The sequence below is a fragment of the Gopherus evgoodei genome, chromosome 17, assembly GCF_007399415.2.
Source record: "Gopherus evgoodei ecotype Sinaloan lineage chromosome 17, rGopEvg1_v1.p, whole genome shotgun sequence".
In the NCBI taxonomy this organism is placed as follows: Eukaryota; Metazoa; Chordata; order Testudines; family Testudinidae; genus Gopherus; species Gopherus evgoodei.
In genome coordinates, this window is record NC_044338.1 from 11810656 (window position 1) to 11834482 (window position 23827).

General features: G+C 41.2%; 1 protein-coding gene across 4 annotated transcripts in view; it reads right to left on the minus strand.

Annotated features, from left to right (window-relative positions):
- The window catches only part of PITPNM3 (PITPNM family member 3), a 344340-nt gene that overhangs the window by 122447 nt on the left and 198066 nt on the right, over nt 1-23827 (minus strand). For 2 of the 4 annotated variants that reach the window (XM_030536854.1, XM_030536853.1), the window contains one exon: nt 18123-18173. The exons of 1 other annotated variant lie outside the window; for it this stretch is intronic. In XM_030536854.1, coding sequence (XP_030392714.1) covers nt 18123-18173 — 51 coding nt within the window. The remainder of the gene's footprint in view (nt 1-18122; nt 18174-23827) is intronic. One more of the 4 variants, XM_030536855.1, reaches the window with a different exon arrangement.

The window sequence follows — 23827 nt, forward strand, 5'->3', positions numbered from 1 at the left end:
ATTTCTGAAGAGAAAAAGGGTCTCTCTGCCATCCCCTCCAGTAAAACAAACCTTTCAGGTGCCCTGCTTTTCACTGCGGTACATAGCTACGCTGTCGCCAGTGTAGACAAGGCCTAAGATAGCAACCTCTGGCATTGTTACTGTACACACACACACCCACCCCACAATCATCACCAGCTACACACATCATAAAAAGATGAGGCATCAGAACCTGAACTCTACATATTTGGCTACTCTTCATGCTAAGCAAAAGGAGAAGATCTCATAGCTCATCTTCTAAGGAAAGTTGTTATAAATGAGCAAGCCAATCCCCTATACAAAACTACACACCGAAGGGAGGCAATATCTCTTATAATCCCAGCTGCAAATGAACACCTGAAATTATGGCCTGCTGGAGGCGATCATGTAAGAAGGGGCAGAAAGTTGGCATAGGAACAAACCCAGCTTCCAGCCAACATTAAAATTAGAAACAGAGGGTGAGCTTAGAATCATAGAATATCAGGGTTGGAAGGGACCTCAGGAGGTATCAAGTCCAACCCACTGCTCAATGCAGGACCACTCCCCAGACAGATTTTTGCCCCAGATCCCGAAATGGCCCCCTCAAGGACTGAACTCACAACCCTGGGTTTAGCAGGCCAATGCTCAAACCACAGCTTTTCAAAGCTGTCCAAGACCTGGGCTACACATAGATTTTGTACCAGGTGGTTTTTTGTTTGTTTGTTTTACTAAAATAATTAGACCACTACCACCCATAATGTGGATACAGTTATGCCTTTATGAAAGTACTTATGTTGGTATAAGCTTACATACCTTCCTGTACAGCAATAAGCTATGCCAATATAAACTCATTTAGACTGGTACAACTGCATCTGCAATAGAAGGGAGTTGTACCAGTTTAAAATGTGTGTGTGTAGAACAGACCTAACAAATTTAGATGCCCAGATAGAAATGAATGGGAAGAGGGTGTCCAAATTCCCCTAGGCAGCTTTGGAAATCTCACCCAGAATTGCTATGTTCATTTCTTCTCACAATATTTTAAGTGACCAGAAAAACTGAAAGGGATTTTTATAGCACTGCATTTTTCTCTCTTGACTAAAATTGTCATCAATTCTGAAGCTGGAATCATTTTGTGTCTGTTCCCAAGAGCCCAGCTATTCACCAAGAATCCAGAATCCAAGCCATTTTAAAATAAAAAAACATATTTATTCCAGAGAATTGGATTCAGTGAAGAGCAGGCTTCAGTAGACATAGAAATTAAGAAGGAATTATACATCTCCCAGTCTTTTGGACTATAAATTGCTGTGTAACGGAGTCTGAGGAGGAACCTTGCTGACAAAGAGGGTGTGATGACACCAGCTTTTATGTAACTGAAATTCACGGTTTGATAATGGGGAGGAACAGATAAACCAGCAATGTTAATAAAAATGTAAATGAAATAGAAACTCCATATCCAATGGTCCGATTTTTTCATGCCATTTGAGCCAGAGTGTATCCAGAAACTCATCCATGCTTTGCTTTAAAATTTCACGTTGAACCAGAAATGCTTCATTGGTCAATGAACATGTTGTACACTGTGAATGTCAGCAAGCATGCTGCGGCTGGATGTGTATGTGACACACAGGAGCACAAAGCCAGATGCTGGTGGTGGGGGGGGAAACCGTGAAGAAATTAACCAAAACAACAGGATTTTAAATGTTAGGACATTACTGCCTCAAACAAACATCATCAAGGAAAGTTACTTCCAGTATTATGATTGTCATCACTTCCTCTTATTCTACGATGGGCATTTGGAATAGCTCAAGGAGGCAAAGAGGCAAAACAGTTGCACCCCTACAGACATGACGCAAGGTGTGTGGGGAGGGATCACGTCCCCCATCCCCTAGTTGCTGCTTGGCTTGTATTGAGCATGCTCAAATGGACCAAGCATGCTCAGTAACATCTGTTGAAGCTGCTGCCATCTTTCTGTCCCTCCTCCCCACTATTGGCAGGTATGGGTCATCTCTGCACCATTCTCTGCATAAAACCAGGTGGTTCCCTCTCCCACCCCCCCACACACAGAGGAGTAAGGTTAAAAGTAAAATGAAGAACAGGATAGCAGCGGCGCCCTGTCTCAAAAGTGAAATGGGCAAGATTACAGGGAGTGAACAGCAGACTACAACAATTATTATTGAGTAATGTTCCCTTGTTATACTTCTCTCTTCTCTCATTCTCTGATAGGCAATCTGGACAGTCAGTACATGTAGCTAATTCCCCTGGAAGTACTCTCGCTGAAAGGACTCTGTGCCCAAAGGTGTCCTAGGATGCAGAAAAGTCCAGCCAGCAGTATGTATGAACGTGGTAGGAGATGACCAGGCCATTGTCTTACACTTACAGAGATGGATTCGTTGGTTCTCACTACCCATAGAGTGAAACTATTCAACAGCTTACAGTAAACTACAAGGATACAAGTGGGTAGCCAACTAGCAATGGTAGCCTTTGATTCCTCTTTATCTTCATCGCAACTCTCAAAACAGATAAATTAGTGTTTTGTTTTCCTTAACTCTAGAAAGCAATGCAGCTAAAATGTCAAAACTTCTTAACCTGGGGGGTATATCAGGCTAGAGCAAAATGTAAGTAGAACAGCCGTCTCATGGAGATGAAATGCTGTGGTCATCTTGAGAATTGTGTCCAGCAAGAGACGCAAGGCTAACTTCTGAAGGAAAAAATACAGGGGGTGATGAAGGAAGGCTAGAGAACTCATGTAACCAACCCTCCTAACAAAAATGATGGCAGCTGGGAATGCGTTATTAGAAGAAAGCAGTTGTAAAGAGTCACGAAGGAAGGTCACATTAGGACCTGAAGAGTGAAGGAAGAGCCTACTGTGGGACTGTCTAATGAATAGCAAACCGCAGCAATAGAGATTAATGAAAGAGCCTCTTGATTTATGAGTTCTCTAAATCAGGGGCTCTCATCTTTTCCAGACTATGGTACCTCTTTCAGGAGTGTGATTTGTCTTGCGTACCTCCAAGTTTCACCTCACTTAAAACTACCTGCTTAAAAAAATTAGACATAATACACAAAAAAATGTCACAGCACACTATCACTGAAAAATTACTTTCACATTTTGACCACATCATTACAAAATAAATCAATGGAATATAAATATTGTACTTACATTTCAGCATACAGTATATAGAGCAGTATAAACAAGTCTTTGTCCGTACGAAATTTTAGCTTGTACTGACTTAGCTTTTCATGTAGCCTGTTGTAAATCTAGACAAATATCTAGATGAGTTGATGGACCTCCTGGAAAACCTCTGAACACCCCCAGAGGTACATGTACCCCTGGTTCAGAACCTCTGCTCTAAATATCCCAACCCTCAAATTCTCCTTGGATTGTAGAAGTAGCAAAGGAGTCTACCTTAAGCACACTGATAACAAGGCTCTTCTTACATCTTAATAGTAGAAAGTCCAAAATATTCTGGAGTGTGCAGGAAAGGAAATGGGTTTCTGGTGGTGCAATATCTAACCAAGAGCTTCCAGAGGAAGAAGCATACGTGTGAAGTTGACTGTTTCGTGCTGCTTATGACCCACCTCAGTTGAACCACTTTTGCTTTGAAACTGTCCTGTTCAACTTCCAAGGAGCCAACTTACAGGGGTGGAAATGACTTTAGAATGCATGACTCTGCAGCAGAATCCAGGACCACAAGTACTTCAGAAACATCAATAATTTTTGCCCCTCAGTACCCCTGTGAGGTAAGAGCCGATGAGCACTGTCCTCTCTGATTTAGAGATATGAACTGAGGCAAAAAGTGACTGGCCTAAAGTCATATAGGAAATGTGTGGAAAAGCCAAAAATTAAAGACAGATCTACAGAGTCACAGTCCAGTTCCTTAACCACAAGATTATCCTTCCAAGTCCCCTGCTTTGAGCACTAGACCACTTGGACACTACTTCTGAAAACAGCACGCCTTAGCTGTCTGAAAGACCTTCCACAATGTGAGTGTTTGGGGTTATCAACAGGTAGAAACCACTTAGGTGAAAATAAACTATTTATTTCCCATTTTAGAATTAAGTTGATTCAGATAATTTAGTTATTTTCAACTCCCAAGAGCAACTCTATTTCTCAAGAGCTGAAGTCACTACATCCAGTATATTGACCTGTATGTCACTCAGCCTAGTTTATTCAGAGACACCGAATGAATTATATAACATCATCTAGCACTTTTCACCAGTAGGTCTTGAAATAGGTCTTTAAAAAAGACATCAGTATCATTATCCCCACTTTACAGAGGGGGAAATTGACGCATAGAGAGGCAAAGTGACCTGCTCAAGCTCACCCAGTAGACCAGTGACAAACCTGGGGGTAGAACCCATGAATTCCGAGTCCCAGTCCAATGCTCCACCCACTTGACGCCTTGTCTCTTCACGCTCCATTTTGCCTTTGCACATTCCCATTCCACAATAGTCCTAATTGATTGGCCTCCAGTTACAAAGCAAGCTCTGATTTCCTCCCTTACTGTGAGAGATTAGGAGGATTTTAATGGGAAATGTTACACATGGTTTTGGTTAGGTTACTACTTAGGTTAATGTTTTGTCAAAAGAGGTTAGTGGGGGGAGCCTATTTTTATAACTATTTTTATACAGTATCCGGAGCATTTAAAGCAAAGAATAGGTACTCCTCTGTACCGAATGAGTGCACAAATCAAAATCAATAAGTAGTTAAACACAATCACATTACTTTTAAAGGAAACTGATAGATGGGAATTACAGTATTTCTATCCTCCTTGTGAGATAAGGTGACTGAGGTAGTATTTTGTAAGGTTGTCCTCTCTCACCAACAGAAGTCAGTCCAATAAAATATATTATCTCACCCACCTTGTCTCTCTAACATCCTGGATCAACACAACTACAACAACATTACAAATCCTCTTTGTGTAATTTCTAAATACTTTATTTCCCAGAACTGAGTTACCCATAGTTCAGTAAAGCAGGCTGATGTATTACAAACATCATTAAACTGATACACATTTCCAAAATCTCTTCTGAGATTCCTGGATATCAGGTAGCACATTATATTGGTGATAATGAACCTGATTCAGTGCTCATGGAAATTAACGGAAGGATTCCCACTCAATTCCATGGATACTGGATTGGATCCATTTTGCATTAGAATGAAGGGAATTGTGTATTAAAAAGGGAGGTATTAAAAGAAGCAAATGCACCACATTCAACCAAAAATAGCATTCCAAATAGTCCTGTGTACTGTCTCTCCATGAAAACACACATACACAGGGCCAGATCCTCATCATTCTAGTTCTACTGAAGTCAATGGAGCTATGTGAATTTACACCAGTTGATGATCCGGCCTTCTACAGGTATCTTCTACAGAGTAGTTCATCAACACCACAACTGCCTGAATGACAAGGGTAAGACCTCCTGGCCTTAGTCCTTCAACTCATCTCTCATTAACCATCAGGAAAATAAATGGATAAACTGAGCAGCCTTCTAGTGAACTGCGATTAGTCTGTTAATCTGAAACGGCAGACCTAATTTTGAATTCCATGCAACCAGCGTCTAGTGGTTTCTAATACACTGACTGATACATAAGAGTGGCGTGTCAGCTTCATTTTATCGGAAATGACACACATTGCCAGAGTGAATTCAACCTATGTTGTTTATGCCAAAAGACAACAGCATTACCGTTTAATCTCTCATCGCTCAAAAGGCCCTCCTGCATTGAGCCTGATGAAGGTGTTTAATGCGCGCGCGCATGCACACACACACTCCAGTATTTCTGCATCCATAAGCCCTACTTTTATACACTGTGAAGGAAAACAGGCAGAGATGATAATGCACAAGGAGGATCAGAGGAAGAACAGGTGATAGACTGCAGTCTAATTTAACATGCTTCATTTTTTCTGCAAGCGATTGAAATAACGCAAATTCTAATGATTAAGAATGGAGTTGTGGGATTTACAGTTTTGTCCCAATCAAAATATTTGTATGAAATGAGGCGGGGGCGGGGGCGGCTCTTTAGCAATGACTTACTAATGACCACAATGTTCTGAGGGACAGACTAAATTACTGCTGCTCTGGAGATTTGAAAGCTTTAATACATAAGGCTGATAGAAAATGAGCTTATCAGGTGTCTAAGAGAAACTAACAAAAATCTCATACAATAAGCCACTTAGATATTTATTAATCATGTTGCATGAGTTCTAGTGGTTAAAAATACTGACAAAGAACTTTAAATTTCTCCTTTTAAAGTACTGATAAAACAAATTCATTAAGAAACTGGGAACATTTTATAATAATTAGCATGGCAATTACAGCCAAGAGAACAAACTTGCCAAGTAAGGGCTGCTTACGATCACTAGAAGGGACTGAACCAGCGGCAGCTCCAGGCACCAGTGCTCCAAGCGCGTGCCTGGGGTGGCAAGCCACGTGGGGCACCCTGCCGGTCCCTGCGAGGGCAGCAGTCCGGCAGCCTTTGTTGGCTTGCCTGCGGGAGGTTTGCTGGTCCTGCAGATTCAGCGGCAATAAAGCGATGAGTACACTGAAGCTGCGGGACCAGCGGACCTCCCAGAGACAAGCTGCCGAATCCGTGGGACCGGGGACCTCCTGCAGGCGTGCCTGGGGCAGCAAAAAAGCTGGAGCCACCCCTGGACTGACCAAGGAGAATGGGTAATGATTGCCTTATGGGAAGGACTTTCCATGTGGGAGGCAGATTACAGCGCAACCAAGTGACTTCAGCTTCTCCATGTAGAGCAGACAAAGGACCAGCATTGACAGGGAAAGTGGATCTGTCTGGGAGTAAGGCAGTTTAGCATCTCCTTTGGAAGTGCCATGGCAGCAGTTAAAGCTGCTCGGTGCTTCCCCCACCCCCAGTGGAAACCACCAGAGAAGATGGCAGAGGAAACACTGCCAACCCTTTACCAGGGTGAATCCCTAACTCCAGCTCAGAGGGTTGGTGTAGTGATATGGAATTTTTTGTAGCTCATCCAATGGACTTCATGATAAGGAATGAGGGAAAGGAGTTACAGAAAGTTATAAAAACAGAATGGTTTTTAAAGACAAAGGTTTTCTAGAGTTTTACTAATCAGCTACACTTGAATTCTGTGCTTTCACTGACACTGGGTCCAATTCTGATCTCATCTTGTGAAGAGTTGTAGAAATACTGATTTCAACGAAATTTCTTCTGAGGGCACATCTACACTTAAAACACTGCATCGGCTTTCCCATTGACTTACCTCCCTGAGAGGCGCTAGCTATGTTGGCGGGATAAGCTCTCTCATCGGGGTAGGGGATTAGGTCAGTTTAACTATGTCATTCAGGGGTGCGGATTTTCACACCTCTGAGCGATTTAGTTATAATGAAGTAATTCTTGTCATCTATTATCCTAATCTCACTTATGTCAATTTCATGAATGGTTCTATCTAGTTTACTTGTTTTTGTTGATTGCACACACTTGTGTGAAGTGTTGTTCATGTGTGAAAGGGGCTCAGGGTATCATACAACAAAATTCATAAACTGCACAGGATTCATTGGAACTGACTGCCACTGCTCCTTGGCAAACTGCAGCTCCGACCTGACAATCCATGCTACCACTATCACATTATCCCTTGACTGTTATGCAAACATCTCATGTTGTCACTGTAGAAGTCAGATATGATTAAGGAGAAGATCAATTGCTTTAACTTGGAGAAACTTACAAAGGGAAAGATAGGTGGAGAAAATTTAGTTTGGGGCAATTATTAGAGGCAATTTGAATGGAAATGCTGTTTGGATTGGGGGAGTCATGCTAGTGGAAAATGACAAAGGGACAAACAGGCATTTTTAGAAAAAGATGAAAGTGAAAGATTACAAATATCTGAAAAACAGTCAAACTGTCTAAACAACCATCTAGTAAAAGCTTTCAATAATAGCTTTCCGGAGGTGTGAAATACTTTGGATTCAGTCTCCATCTGACTCTATTCAAGGCTGACCTAAATATAAATAGGTATTGTCTGCCCCAGCAGCTAAGATGGTGATTGGGTATAATATCATATCTGTAAAAGCACATCAAGTGCAGCTCAACAATAGAATGGAGGGCTTTATTAAAGAATAAAGTATAGGCACTTGCAAGGCAGCAAAAAAAAAAATATCACATTTTCTTTTTTGTTTAATACCACCAAAAGTTTGAATCTGTCAATTACTGGGCTGGAGTTTATATATAACTCCAGCCCATATATTCTTCCAAAGAAAATACCTCTTACTTTGACAATGGGGAGCCATGAGGGTACCTAACAAGGGTAAAATCATAGTACCTAAGTACCTCACAATCTTCTAATGTATTTACCCTCACAACACTCCTGTGAGGTAGGGCAGTGCTATTATCCTCAACTTACAAGGGGAGAACTAAGGCACTGACAGACTAAGACTTTGTTGTCACTGGGGGGGGGGGGGAAGGAGGGGAAAGGTGCGTTCTTAACTCATGTTACCTAACATGTGATAACTAACATGAGATACAGTCTTAGTGAAGACAAAGTAATTAGTAGTTTTAACATGAGCAGGGCCAGCGCTTCCATTAGGCGACCCTAGGCGGTCGCCTAGGGCACCAGGATTTGGGGGGCGGCATTTTGTGCGCTCCCCATGAGAGCTTCCGATTCAGCTCCCATCGCGTTGCCAAAGAAAGACCTTCTGCCAACGTGCCACGAGAAACAGCAGCAGGCAATTGAGCAGCTCAATGACTGCCACTGTTGCCTACGGCATTTCGGCGGAGGGTCCTTCTTCCACGGTGCGATGGGAGTGGAACCGGAAGCTCCCGAGCGCCCTGTGGGGAACGCACAAAATGCCGCCCCCCGAATTCTGCTTAGGGTGCCAGAAACCCTGGCACCATTCCTGAACGTGAGTTAGTAAGGGAAGGTAAAGTCTATTGGACGTGCCTAGTGTTTACCTCAACCTGCTAACGTGAAAATGATGAACTGCCTTGTCTCCACTAGGATTTTACCTCATGTTAGTCATGTGTTAAACACACACACTCCTTCCCAAGATGCACTGTAAGTAACTTGTCCACCATCACACTGGAAGTTTATGGCTGAGCAGGGAACTAAACCCAGCTCTTCTGAGTGCCAGGATAGTACCTTAGTGATTGAACCATCCTCCCTTTTAGCCATTAGCTCATGTGTGTTTTCTATGCATAGACTCCCAACAGGGATCAAGCCATCTTTCATCCAAGCCAAGTATCAGTTACAGGCCAACTTTTTCTATACTGAGAGAATATATCCCATACAGCCTCGATGCATGCAGCAGTGGTTCCCACCAGTTGTTACTAAGTAGTGTAACGCTGCATTTCCTTTTATTAGTTCTCAACTTATTGCTCTGTAATTTTAATCAAGCAACAGTTTGGGGTTGAGGGGTGTCTTTTAGAATTTATTATGATGAAACCTTGGAAGAAGTGGTCATTTTTCATCACAGATTTCATGATTTTAAATAGTTCAGTCAAGTGCCCCCTATTTCTTTCTTCTTTTTTTTTTTCATAGGTTCAATAATCTTTAGGAGGTTGTTTGGTTTTAAGTCCCCTTAAATAAGACATTTAAAATGGAATATTAATGCACCCTTTCATAAGAGGGTAAGAACGTAGTTTCTAAACTTGCAAATCTAACATTCAACCCAATGATTTTAATTCCAAGCTGTGTAAAGATACTACTGATTCCAGAGGTCATACTTGTTCCTTGTTTCTGAAGTATCTGAAAGGCAGTATCTGTGCTATGCACAAAGCCAAGTCTGCAGTACAGCAAATCCAAAGTGGCGATTTGCTGCATTATTGTAATTCCAAACCTGAAGAAGAGCTCTGTGTAAACTTGAAAGCGCATCTCTCTCACCAACAGAAGTTGGTCCAATAAAATACATTAATCTCACCCATCTTGCCTCTCTAATATCCTGGGACTGACATGCCTACAAAAACACTGCATACAACATTATTGTTGTAATGCTGCTAGTAGGCTTCAGTCTAAAGCAGCAAAATACCCAAAGCAGCAAGAATCCCATTCGCTTGGGATGTTTATGTATGTTCCACTTGATAGTTTTCAATTGAAAACTGCTGAGATATAACACAGATAATATAACATACTGGTCCTGGCAAGGAGCGGAGTTCATCCTCCAAGGTGACGACAGCCATCCACTCCTCTGGACTTCAATGGGAAGCACTGAACGTCTCATTAATCTGATAAGGAGGAGTACCCCGCAATTAGGGTGCTGGTCTAGGCTGTGGGAGACCCACAGTCCATTCCTGCTCTACCATAGACTCAGAGACTTTACAGTTAGAAGGGGTGATTGTGATCAGACATCCTGTATGACCTTGGGCAAGTCTCTCCGTGCCTCTGTTCCTCATCTTTAAAATGGAGACAATAGCACTGCCCTACCTCACAGGGTTGTTGTTGGGATAAATGCATGAAAGATACTGATCATCTTGGATGCCAAGGTGTTGGGGGCCATCTAAATACTTAAAATAGACACAAAACAAGGCCACAGATGCCACCATACTTATGTATAATACAGCAAGGAAGGGGGGTGGGGAGAATAGGACTTAGACTCTGTGTAATCTCAAAAGCTTGTTTCCCTCTCCAACAGAAGTTGGTCCAATCATAGATATTACCTCACCTACCATGACTCACCAATATACAATGTGAGATGGGTCACCTAGGTTAAACAAGCTAAAACTCCTACAGAAGAGTAGGTTTACCTTGGTCACCTTAAAATCTTGCCAAGTGTGCTTTATATAGATTCATTTACCTCTGTCTTCCCCATGAGTCCAGAATAGGGAATACTTACAGAAGGGAATTTTAATTATGTAAGGCAATCAGCAACTTTTTAAAGGACAATTGTACAACCTTGGACTCAGATACTGAATCATTGATGGAACTATTCCCATAAGTTATGCATATTCAGCACCCTCTTCAGGCTAGGGGCAATTGCTGTCCATCAGTGATAACACAGATATAAACTGAAACAAGAGGAGTTGGCAAGCAGGCAGTTAACAGATGTCATTTCCAGGAACTTAAGTCTCCTGATCATTTTCAGTGAGAGTCTTGCTACATTTTCACATCTTAAATATGGGTATAATAGAAGAGGACATAATCTGCTCCTGGAAGCAAGATGAGGAGGGAAAAGAACCAGGGAACAAATTCTGATTCTCAGAGATGCAGTTCATTCTCTGGCCTAGCTCCTCAGATGTTGCAGCTATGCACTGCCGCTTGCTTACTCACGGCAGATTGTTGTGTCATGCTCTAGCTGTAAAGGATGGCTAAAAAAACCTGCTTGACACCTAAGCCTCATGAACTTATTCAAATTCTAGTTTCTATAGAGCTGGATGTGAAATATATTTTCTCTTTTCCCCACAACAGTTTTTTATGAAAATGAATTTTGTTCAGTTCTGTTAATATCTTTGATTTTTTTTCACATTTTTGCCAAAAAAGCAGCTAATTCCTCACTCCATCCCCCATGTTCAGCAACTAAAACCCAGTCTTTTTTTTGGGGGGGGGGGGTTTCCTATTACGTCAAAAGCCATTTTTTCATTCAAAAATATTGGTGAAAAATTCATAACCAGCTTTAACTCTATAGACAGCATGGTCATGAGAAGTGATCAGTCCTCGCGGCTTCCGCAAACAAACGAGTCAGTGGGCTTGTGTTATTTCACTTGATGCTAATGGGGAACTCCTAAAACACAGGAAAATGAATTTTAATCTGTTTTTAGGCAGTTCTGCATCAGCATCTCCAGGCTGACTCAATCAAAGATGGGGATTCAGAGAAATAAATTATCTCCAGCTTTTATAAATACTACATGTGTTACTGGGGGATTTTTTTGCAACTGATTTTGTTGAGCAAACATTAGTTATTTTCCCTCACTTTTTAAAATTTAAGCAAAACTAGAAATAGCGTTTTTACTCCCTCTTTAATAGCACCTACGTGTGAATGAGTGAAAGTAAAAGTCAGCAGTTCTTCTAACCATTTCCTTATTTCTTAGTTTCAAAGACGATTTTTCTGCCTGTTTTTGTTCCAATGTTAAAAGCTCTCCGTAGAAAAGCCTGTATATTACTGGGAAAGAATACTGTTGCAGGCTAGTACCCTGTTGACTAAAAATAACAGTTAATTGCCTATTATTACAAAAAACAATGAAGAATTGATTTCTTTATCAACATCAACAAAAAATTATGACTTCTCAAAGCATTCGTTTTCTTTACTGTCCGTGAACTCAAGTAACAGGACCAAAATAAAAGCCTCCCGAAACATTACTATGGATGATACTGCATCACTGAACCACACGATACTTGTATACATGCCAGAAAAGACCTGTCTGGCTACACAGATGCCCCAGCCATCTCAGATCTGATCTGCCAGGTGAAATAATGCCAGTAAACCTATCTAGGCTTGTCTTGTAGAAGATTTGATATGATAATTATCAGGGTTTTTAAACAGCCTTGAGAGATGGCTCCAGCTGTTTCAAGCTGCCAATTTCCAATCTGTGCGCTAGAATCCCATACCAAGCAGAGGATCAATAGCAGACCAATACGCAGAAATAAAAATGAGTGAGCAGGACAGCAGTGACCAGCTACTACACAGTTCCATATGTTTCTCATATTATCTGCAATGCTGGAATGTCAAGTGTGCTCAGGGCTTGATAATTTCTTTCATTGTCCTGTTAGGGTATGAATATACTAGAGGGGAAAGATGCATTGTGACACATTTTACAATCCTAGCCTAGACAGGGGGAACTGCACTTTTAATACATATTAGCTGGTTGAGATCTGTTGATTCCATGGCCAGAAGGGACCATTGTGATCACTGACCTCCTGTATAAACAGGCTATCCAGCTTCCCTTAAATAATTCCTAGCGCGTATCTTTTAGAAAAACAGCCAATCTTAATTTAAAAATTGTCAGCAATGGAGAATCCACCGTGACCCTTGGTAAATTGTTCCAATGGTTAATTACCCTCACTGTTAAAAATACTGACCTTATTTCCAGTCTGAATTCGTCTAGTTTCAAATTCCAGCCACTGAATTGTGTTGTGCATTTCTCTGTTAGACTGAAGAGCCCATTATTAAACATTTATTCCCCCATGTATATACTTACATGCTGTAATCAAGTCACCACTTAACCTCTTTTTATTAAGCTAAATAAATTGAGCTTTCTGAGTCTATCACTATAAGGCATGTATTCTCAGAGCACCTTTTTTCCTAATGTAGATCAGTCCTTAAAATTCAGTGTGTGTTGCATAAACTCAGCTTAGTACCAAGTAACATTATCACGTGCTACAATAACGACTATGCATGCCAAGATTATTATCATTTAGCTTTATAAAGCATCACCAGTTTGCATGTTTAACTAGTGCCTGGCTAGTAAGACTGGTTAGAAACACAGCTAATGTGCCACTTTCAGTGGCCATATATTCTTGTATATTCTCCCAGCCACAAATCTGCAAAGCTTAGCTCCTGATCTCTCCTTCATTACCAACAGAACTATTGAAAGATACGCGTTGGAGATAATGAGGACAAATTCTGCTCTCGGCTCCACTGATGCAGCTTCACTGAAGACCTCGGTAATGAATTCAGGTAATTGCATTGCAAGCTGGGACTATAGCCAAACAGAACCACCATTATGCACTGAGAAGCAGCCTGATACATAGCATTGAACAGTTTAGCTGTGCAGTGTGAGCACAGGACTGTACAGCCAAGATCTCTGGAGTAGGACTGTTTGGAAAAAATTAACTTTTTTTTTTCACTGAAACTTTCATGGAACATTTTTTTCCTTTTTGCCTAATGAAAAAATTTTGAAATTAGATATTTTTCAACCAGCCCCACTCTGGAGCTCTAATCCAAGCTCTGTAGCTTTCTGGTCTCTGCTTCCCAATCAGAAAAAGGAGGACAACTATACTTATCCAATTCAAAGGGCTGTTGCAAAGTTGTAGTAGTATTCATGATGATCAAGTGCTATGCAAATAATAAGCATTATTACTGAGGCAATGATGACTGGGACATAGGATTATTCACCTTAAAGTGTGCCATGGATTTTTAAACTTGGATAGACAAAACAGATGAGTAGAAGGGGCCTTGGTGCTGCATCTTATCAAAAAGGATGGCACACTTAACAGTACACTTTGCCCAAACTCCAGCACACACAGACTAATGTACAGGGCCATTGTTATATCTGGATTTAGGGGTTTGGACCTTCTGGATAAGACAAGATTGCTATCAACAGAGAAACAAAGTAGATGTGTAACAATCTTATCAGGCATACGGTGAATGGCACTGGACTTACTCTTCAGTGATTCAGGAATAATTACGACCACCGTGTATCACCCACAGTGCTGCAGAATCCTCTTATTTTAGACACCTTGGTGCCCAAACCTTTTCATTTCCATTTTGAGGAATTGCAGGTGGATAGTCCTACTGCTGTTCAAAGAGATATAGAAATGCTACAAGCCCATCAAGTTACAAGACCAGTCCCATGGAGTACAGAAAAAGCATGAAGGTGCCCTAATCAAAAGCCAATTAAAGTCAATGAATAGACTGCCATTGACTTGAATGGGGCACTGTGTCAGATTTGATCTCTGGATAGAGCCTAAGCCTGCAATCTGTTCAGTGCCAGCAGCAGTGGTACCTGGGAGGGACCAAGTACATTTATATGGAATGGAAGAAGCAAAATAACCAAGAACTAGCAATAGTGAAGCTGTTCACAGTATCACAGCAATGGAAGGACTGAAAGCTGCAGCTAGGTTAGCAATCAGACAGCACCAGCATGACACTCACACGCACAAAAGTTCTGAGAACCACTGAGTCACCAAAAGGAACCTCAATTAGGCAAAATTACCATCTGCTTAAGCAGCAGACATTGCTATTAACAATCACTGGCTTAAATCAGCTCCCTGGGAGACTTCCCAGTTAAGCAGATTTCCTGAGTAAGTGGAGTTTGCTCTATTCTGGGACAGCAAAGCGATTCAATTAAAAAACTTTAAATGTGAAAGGAAAAGAACCAACTTTGCCAAGACAGACCTGCATGTTCAATGTTTCAGGGGGTTGTTTTATTTTACTTTCAACAACTCTGTATTTATTCCAAGTTTAAGATTCACAATGCTTGGCCAACGTGTTCACTAGCATCATTGCCCTTTCCATCAACACTGTGGCTTTTTTATTCGCCTGTCGTTTACACTAGTTTTACATCTGTTGTAACTCCATTTGCTTCCTGACTGATACGGAGTGGAGAATCAGAGCCATCATTTTAAATGAGAAGATTATAGTCACAGATTATCAAGAAAATTAAATTTAATAAAAAAGGCAAGTCACAGGAGGATTCTTACTCTTTTTCTATGAACAATCCAACTTGTTGCAATAACTACATTTTAAAGATATATGCAGGAATTGCAATTGCTGACTTGGAGTCAGTCTGCACTGGAAAAAAATCAAGCTGATTTCCAGCTGCAAATATCATATGATCTTAGCTAGAGACTTTGATAAAATTAGTTGTTTCTGCTTTGGAAGCAGATCTTAATGATCAGTGTATTTGAGGAAAACTGAAAGACTTCTCGCATAGGTCATTAGCAGGGCTTGAATTGTAGCCACTCAGAAAAGACTTTTACCACTTGAGCTCAAGAAGTAACTCCATTAGTTAGGAGCAGTAGTAGAGTGTTACCACCCTATATCCATGGTCAGCATCCTATAGAGGAATAGAGGTTATACATATTCAGGCCCTAATTATTTACCATTCAGGTCATTGCAGAAAATTAATCACATGCATTTGCAGGCCTTCCATAGTTTCCAAAGGTAGAATAAGGTGTACAGCACTAATTCTGAATAGTTCCCTTGGCTGAGATTTAAGTGTGTGCTTAAATAGCTTGCTGCAATTGAGTCATAGATTATTAGATAATTGTATTAGCAGCAAATTAAAAGAAGTTCAATCTGTCTTAAGATAAAAAGATTTTCTTGTTTAAAAGATATAAGGTCATTATAAAAATCAGCAGGAACTAGTAAGCATCATTTGGCAGGACAGTTGCTGGACTGCGCACCAGCTCATTAAAAACTATGCTAATACTTCTGCAATTGTTAGCAAAATTCATGACCCACAACAATTATAATGAAGTAGGGTTGACATAAAAGTACCAATAGTTATCCATGGCTGAGAAAAGGAATTGGCAAATTATAAAGTTGCCAACTCACAGAAGTAAATCAAATGTGACATGATAAATTAACAGTTAACAAACTATTATATTTCGTAGCCTTACAGTCAATATCCAGGCTTGATGGCTGCCATCTTGACCAACACATTGGGGGTTGAACTAGGGACTTCCAAAGATAAAAGTATGAGCTACTGCAGCTGGAGCTAAGAGGAATCAGGCTTTCTTGCTGGAGCTGTAACAGAGTCATATCCTCTGTGGCTTGGGGACAGAGAGAGACCTGTAATACATTCACCAGTGGTTTACAAAGTCTCTCAGAAGGAGTTTCACAGTCAGGCTGGGGATACAGCCAAACTGATCACTGCACATCAGATTGGAAGTTCACGCTGTAGAAAAAAGAAGGATCTGAACGGGAAGTAGAACAAGTATGTACACAGCAAGGTCAAGATGTTCCAAGCCATTTCAGAAATTTAGGGAACTGGGTATCCAAATCCCATGGCAGCTTTGAAAATACCAGCTCAAGTCTTTACATACATACATAGTTAACCAACCAACCCATAAGGGGGAAAAATAACTTAGCTGTTCCTTAGTGTCTTAAAGTTCAGATTAGGTTCAAGTTTGGATCAAAATTTAGGTCAGTTCTTATTTTATCCAGCCCATCCCTAATTTCTTGATACATTTATTCAAGAGGAATTCAGAGTAAAACTGTCACTGAGAAAACTAACTATACATAAAAAAGTGTAAGATGGTCTCAATCCCTGAAGAAAACTGTATTTCCATTGCCACACTCCCATAAGAAATCATGCAGTTCTTTGCCATCTGCTGCGCTGTTACTAGCTGTTTATAACAACAAATCTGTCAAGAGAAATATGTTCACATAAAGCCGATAACATATGCTTTCTATTAACCAATGATAAAGAATATTTTAATATACTGGATATTCTTGCAGACTGCAATGTTTAGGGGAAAACAATGAAACACAATGGGCCAGATCCTTTGCTGGAAACCTCAAGGGCAGGCAAAGTAGAGCTGCACCATATCAGCTCTATGTTGCTCCTGCATCAGAAGAATTCTCTCAAGTGCCACTGAAGCTTCCTTACAGACCCTAGATGCTACCAGTGTGGACTATAGGAGATGGAACAATGCCCAGACTCTGGTTTTCCATGAGCAGCCTTCTCCCCTGGTACGAGCCCCAGACACCTATGCTGGGTGAGATATTACTTTCAGGGTGGAAGGGTTGGTTAATATGTCCAGACCTGCAGTGTGCATTGGTGGACAGAGTTATAGAGATTTCCTAGTGAACAAAAAGAGAGGAAAACCTCAGTGTTTCCCAGCCAGGGCTGTGGCAGAAGGTGAGACTATCCCAATTCTCCAAGGAACTCAGAGCTCTCCACCATAACTCACTCTTCACAGCTAGCACCACCAGAGCATGAGCAACCAACATCAGACTGGTATTTAAGCCTGTCCCTGATGGGGTGGGACGCCATGACATGAAGATGCCTCACAATCGCAGGTTTGGCACCATTGTCTGACCAGCCCTGTCTCGGGCAGGAACCCACATCTAAAACAGCAACATATCTTACATCTCTATAAGATATAAGAGTCAGCAGAGCATGGAAGACTGAATAGGGATCATTTTGAACTGTATGATCATTCTGAACAGAATTAACCTGTATTGTCCCAACAAAGACATGCCTTGAAACATGGCAACACCTTGACTTTCCAATTACTCTAGAGCCCCACAATTCTAACCATGGGTACAAAACATTGCTTAACACATTAAAAAATTAAAAGCTACAGTAACTTGATTAATAATTTTTATCATCCTAGTTAAATGTCAGACAACTACTCCTCCAATTTTCCCAGACCTAACATTTCAACAGCATAAAAATAGACTTAAAACTGGTCAATGTTTAATGTAGCCCTGTTTTCTGTTATCTCTAGTTTGTCACACAGCACAGAATACAAAAAAAGGAAAGAACCTTGACTCACGTTGCTTTTCCTGGAGAAATCCAGACGAGCAAACCGCAGACTCTTCACCTGCTAAGAAAATAAGAAAGTGAAATGAGCCTTGTTTACATGAGTCAAGCTCTTTACTTTTTCTCATATACTATGGTGTGCATATCACAATGGGTGACAATTTGCCACTGATTTACACAGTTCCCATTGACTTCAATGGGAACAGCTCGGAATGCAGAATGATGTTGGGAAATGACTCTACTTTTTCATCAAATACTACTCCATTTGCCAGATTCTTTTTCATAAGAAGGGATCACAGGTAGTTTTGCTACCCAGAAGTTCATTTAGTTTGTTTGTAGCATCACCTCGTGGAAAAAAAATTATCTGCCACACAAATTGTAACCAATTTAGTGACATTATAAACCATCAATCTCCTTTACTTATTTTTACAGAATGACCATTTGAATCATTTATGGGCTGAAAGTTGTAAACCAAGGGATTATTCCTTTTGGTCTAAATGTTGCAAAACTAGGACAAGGAAATCTTAATGGCAATGATCTGCTAGGCTCCAGTTCTGCAACTTCTTCCACATAGACAGACCCCTACCCCCACACACAGCCCCATGGATGTAACTGGTGCACCACATTGACTTTAGTGGGGCTCCATGTCGGTGAAGGGGTCCACACATGTAGTTTTCATTGCAGAACTGGGGAATTATGAGACACTTTGCATCCATGGATCTCAAAGCACTTCACAAAGGAAAAACATCATCATCATCACCATTTTACCAATAAGAACCACTAAAAGTACAGCTACACTGCAGCTGAAGGTGTAATTTCCTGCTTGGGTAGATGTACAGGCACTAGCTTTGATCAAGCTAGTGTGCTAAAAACAACATTGTAGCTGGGGCAGCATGGGTGATGGCATGGGCTAGCCACCAGAGGACAATCCTGTCCGAGACACTAGGTAGGGTATGCTATTTTTATCATGTTAGCTCAACCAAAGCTAGTCCAGTACATCTACCCAAGCTGGAAATTACACCCTCCAGCTCCAAGGTAGATGTACCTTAAGGCACAAAGAGGGGAACTGACTTGTCCATGATTAGTGAAAGAGCTGGGACTAAAACTTAGGTCTTCCATCACTGCCCCATAATCCCTGTGAACACATACTGCCCACACTGTATTAACCTTTCTAACACACGCACACTTTAAAGCCTAGTTAGCAAACCTACCCTCAGTGCTGTGTACAATATAATATATAGTTTTCACTGTTTCAAATAGTCTTATGGAAATAATAAGCCACACAGGCCTATGTCCCTGGAAACTCTAATATCCTCATAATGTCAGGCGTCATTTCCATTTCCTGTTATATGAACTTCAAGTGTAGTCTCAGTTTTTATCTAGTACAACCTTTACCAGGGGACTACATCATGGTCTTGAACAAAGATGGACTCAGTCTAGTCCTCTATTCTATCTCTAACTGCTATGATCCTTTGAAGAAAAATAGTCAATGAACCAAGACCCTTCCAGTTATTCTGTTCATAACTGAAGCTGCAAATTCTCATTCACAAAAGAAGTCTTTCCTTGTTTCCACAATAGTCTCAGTTACCACTTTGTGGTAACAGTAAATATTTGCAAACGATATTGAGCACTACAGAGTACTTCTATGCAGTTTTTGGTTTTGCAGCATTTGGTGCACAGATTTTTTGGTCATTTACTGGACACTTTTCTGCTTGATTCAATTTATGGATTCTGCACATTGGATTTCTCACAGTTTTATACCTTTATAAAACCCCTGTTTGAAGAGTAAAAGCAAATGTCAACTTTTGGATGCACATTAATTTTTTTTTTTAAATAGCTGCAGGCATTACTCTGGAGAGACAGACCTGGCCTCAGTAAGAGACAGGATCATAGTAGATGGACTTGTTAAATAGCATTTTAAAAGAAAAATCCATAGGTTAAATAGCTGCATATGGCAGAAACAAATTCTCTCTTCAACAAGTGACAAAACGCTTAGGCCTTATCTATATACTGGCATAGTTGAAGCAGTATAGAATAAGCTATACTGGTATAAGGGACCTCTATCATAGAATAATTCTGTTCACAATAGGGTGCATACTGGCAGAAGCTCTATCAGTTTAAAAAAAATCACACTCAAAACCAACATAGTTATATCAGTACAAAAACTGAGTGGACCTTAGAGAATACACACTTGAATCTTTCATACTCCTTTTATCCTTCAGAATGGGAATAGATTATTTATTTATTAGTTATAAAAGAAATTCAGTCTTACTCAACGGAATTATTCATCATGTAGTAGCAAAAGCTTTTGAAGGGCCAGGAAAGCATATTACTTAATTTGGTTACTTGTGCCATCAACTTGTCAGTCTTGGGTCTAATCAATGCTCCTCTGTGTCTGTCTGACTTGAGAAACTTACTAAATACACATCACTAAAATCCACTACTAGAAGCATATCAAGAGCACCTGTTCAAAGCTTAACAGTGCAACTGTGCCAATGTAAACCTGAAGTGTAGACCTGCCCCCACTGAAGTTAATGGAAAGATTCCTGTTGACTTTGCTGGGAGTTAGATCAAGGACTAAGATAAGACATTCTCTAGCTGAATTTCCTGAGTGTCAGTATTAGAGGGGTTGGTAAGTTGATTCATAGCTTTTCTGACCAAGAACTGAACCTGTGCTATAGCAGTGAGTGTACCGAATCCAGACCAGTAGAGAAGTGACACCAGATCTAACGTGGAACCATACAGCATGAACTACTATGAAGCCCTTCAAATCTCATTGTCTCAAATTTAAATCCTGCTGATCGACTCCAGCTGGTTTATCACCATATCATTCTTTCAGTTTATTACAGATTAAACGCTTCACCAGTCTGCCTTATCGTGTCTTTAATGGCAAAAATGACCTCCACTATCAAAAACTGCTAATTTATCAAGCATCAACCAACCAAAATTAATTATGAATGCCAACACCCAACAAGCATCAATTACAGACAAATATTTTAACCGTCATAGGCCAAGAAAAATATCATGTCAGCGATATAAACCACAGCTCCTTGGATCTAAAGCCAGTGGAAAATTGTGGGTGAGTTCTCAGAGACAACAGCAATTACAGTTTCTCTTTTACATAATCTGGTACTTTCTCCTAGGACCTACAGACTTTTTGGTGATTACCCATTTGGCAGATCTAGTATTCTATAGCCTGTACAAGAGAAAGAGCCATTTCTGGAACAGCTGCCAACTGCACATTATAATTTCAAGAAGCAGTTTGAAAATTTTTCTTTTGTCAGAATTATGACTTTTTGAAGACTCTTGTCAATGCTACAAAAAAATTTCAGTTGGTGTTTCAAAAAATTCTGACCACCTCTAATAATTACTAATGATTGTCTGTATTGTAATAGCAGCAAAGAATCCTGTGGCACCTTATAGACTAACAGGCGTTTTGGAGCATGAGCTTTCGTGGGTGAATACCCACTTCCTCAGATGCATGTCATGTATTGTAATAGTGCCTAACGGTCCAACTGAAATCAAGGGTCTACTGGGCTAGGGGCCATATATACATACACAGTGAGAAGGAGCCCCTCTTATATTACAATGATATTTCCAATCACAAGCCAGCTTCCCCACATGCTTCCAGGGAAAGGCAGGGTGGTAGCAGCAGCCACACCTACCTACTTCTGCCTTCCTTCAGGCTCCCTACTCCCCTCCAGCCCTTCCTTGTTTGCTTATAGGGTCTTGGCTGCTAGGGATGATGCTACCCAATTAGCTCCTCAGCTTTATCTCCATTCACTTAATTGGCCTCCTCTGCCAACTGCCTGTCTTTCAATGAGATTTCAATTAATATAAACTGGCGGGGAGTTGAGTGACAGGATGCTGAGTTAGCTCCCAGCAGGTACTCTTCTGCAGCTAACGTATATTAAATAGATTTTGCTGTTGCACTAGTATAATTAGAGAGCCAAAGAGAGTGAATGCCTTGAGGATCAGCCCCATAACAAAAAGGAATCCATGCCTTTTACCACTGATGGATGGACCAACTGAGAACAGCAGCACAGTCACCCCTTTCTTTTTTGTCACAGGTTCTCAAGTTACCACAGCCAGCACCTCAGCTTTTAAATAGCTCTGCAGCACGGAGCATGCTGAAAAGAACAAGTGACAGGCCCTCTAATTTACAGCAATAAAAAGCTGACACTCTGCATTTTTCATGCTGAAATGGCAAGCAATGAAAGTCTCTTGGCATCTGACATTTGAGGCAAGAAAATTGTTTGAATTAAGCTCTTTTCAATCTTCATATTCAATCTCTTTCACTTATCAACACCTCCTCAGGGCATTTGGTGGATTGCAGCACCGCCAAAGAGCTTGGTCACAAATGTTATCTCCTTGTAGCTTACTGGGGAGAAAATGCTATCTGCAGTAGCTAATAGGCAGAGGAGTAATTGTTGACGTGAGCCATCAGTCACTATCCGTGGAAGGGCTTCTGAAATCTTCAGGAATGTGGCTGTTAAAAACTAGGTCATTGCTCACTTTGTGGCTTGCATAGGCCCATGCTTGTTGCTCACACCAGGGGCTCCTTGAATAACTCCATTCCCTCTCTCAACCTCCGTGTGCCATGCTCCCATCCCCCTGTATTTCAGGGACCCCCTGCAACTCTCCCCAGCTATCTCCCTTGCCCAGGGTTTTGTTCAACCCCCCATTCTCCATCCCATACTAATGGCTCTGTGTGCATCCCATTCCATCTTCCCCCATGCACTCATTCCCCCCACAGCAAGGGCTCTGGAGTGTTCCCTGTTCCCCCACTCCATAGATCTCCTTCACCAGGATTCCTCATACATAAGGGGAGGGAGGCACACACAGGGCTGCCCAGAGGATTCAGAGGGCCTGGGGCAATGCAATTTCAGGGGCACCTTTCATAAAAAAAAAGTTGCAATACTATAGAATACTATATTCTTGTGGGGACCCCTGTGGGGCCCAGGGCAAATTGCCCCACTCTCCCCCCGCCCCCAGCAGCCCTGGGCACACAGAGCCCCTACCAGCATCCCCCAATTCCTCCCTAAACCAGGGGTTGTGTGTGCTCTATTCACCCCTTCCTCCACAGCAGGCTCCCCCATTCTCTAGCCCATCCCAGGCCAGAGGTTGTGTATATGCCCCCCATTTCACTACCTTTCTCCTCTCACTACCATTATTTTTCTGTCTGGGAGTTAAATCATTCAAGATGTTAATATGTTACACCCTAGGAGAACAGGCAGAAATGAGATGGGCTATTGTTATGCAGCAAGGGATGTCATCACCCAGTTTGATCTGGAGATGTTCGAGGCTGAGGTTCTGGCTGTCCTAAAAAGCTGGCAGAGGCTTCATGGGTTCCATTCCCCCTAAATTTCCTAAAAATCAGTAGAGTTTTGGTCATTGCTGTCTAGAACATTTTCTGAAATTTTGGAATCAATCAGATGCAGTGTTCAAAAGTTATCACACGACGGAGACAGAAATTGAGTCAGGTTGAGCATAAGGCCTTTGAAAGCTCAGCCAACAAGGACTGAGCCTCTATATCATGAGCAAAGTCAAATGTTTCAAATCACTTGAGTTCAAAATGCAACAAAAATACACAAAAGACAAGGAGGTGAGGTAATATCGTTTACTGGACCAACTTCCCAAGCTTGTCTCTCTTACCAACCAATAATGTTGTAGGCAGTGTTGTTGTAGCCGTGTTGGTCCCAGGATATTCGAGAGGCA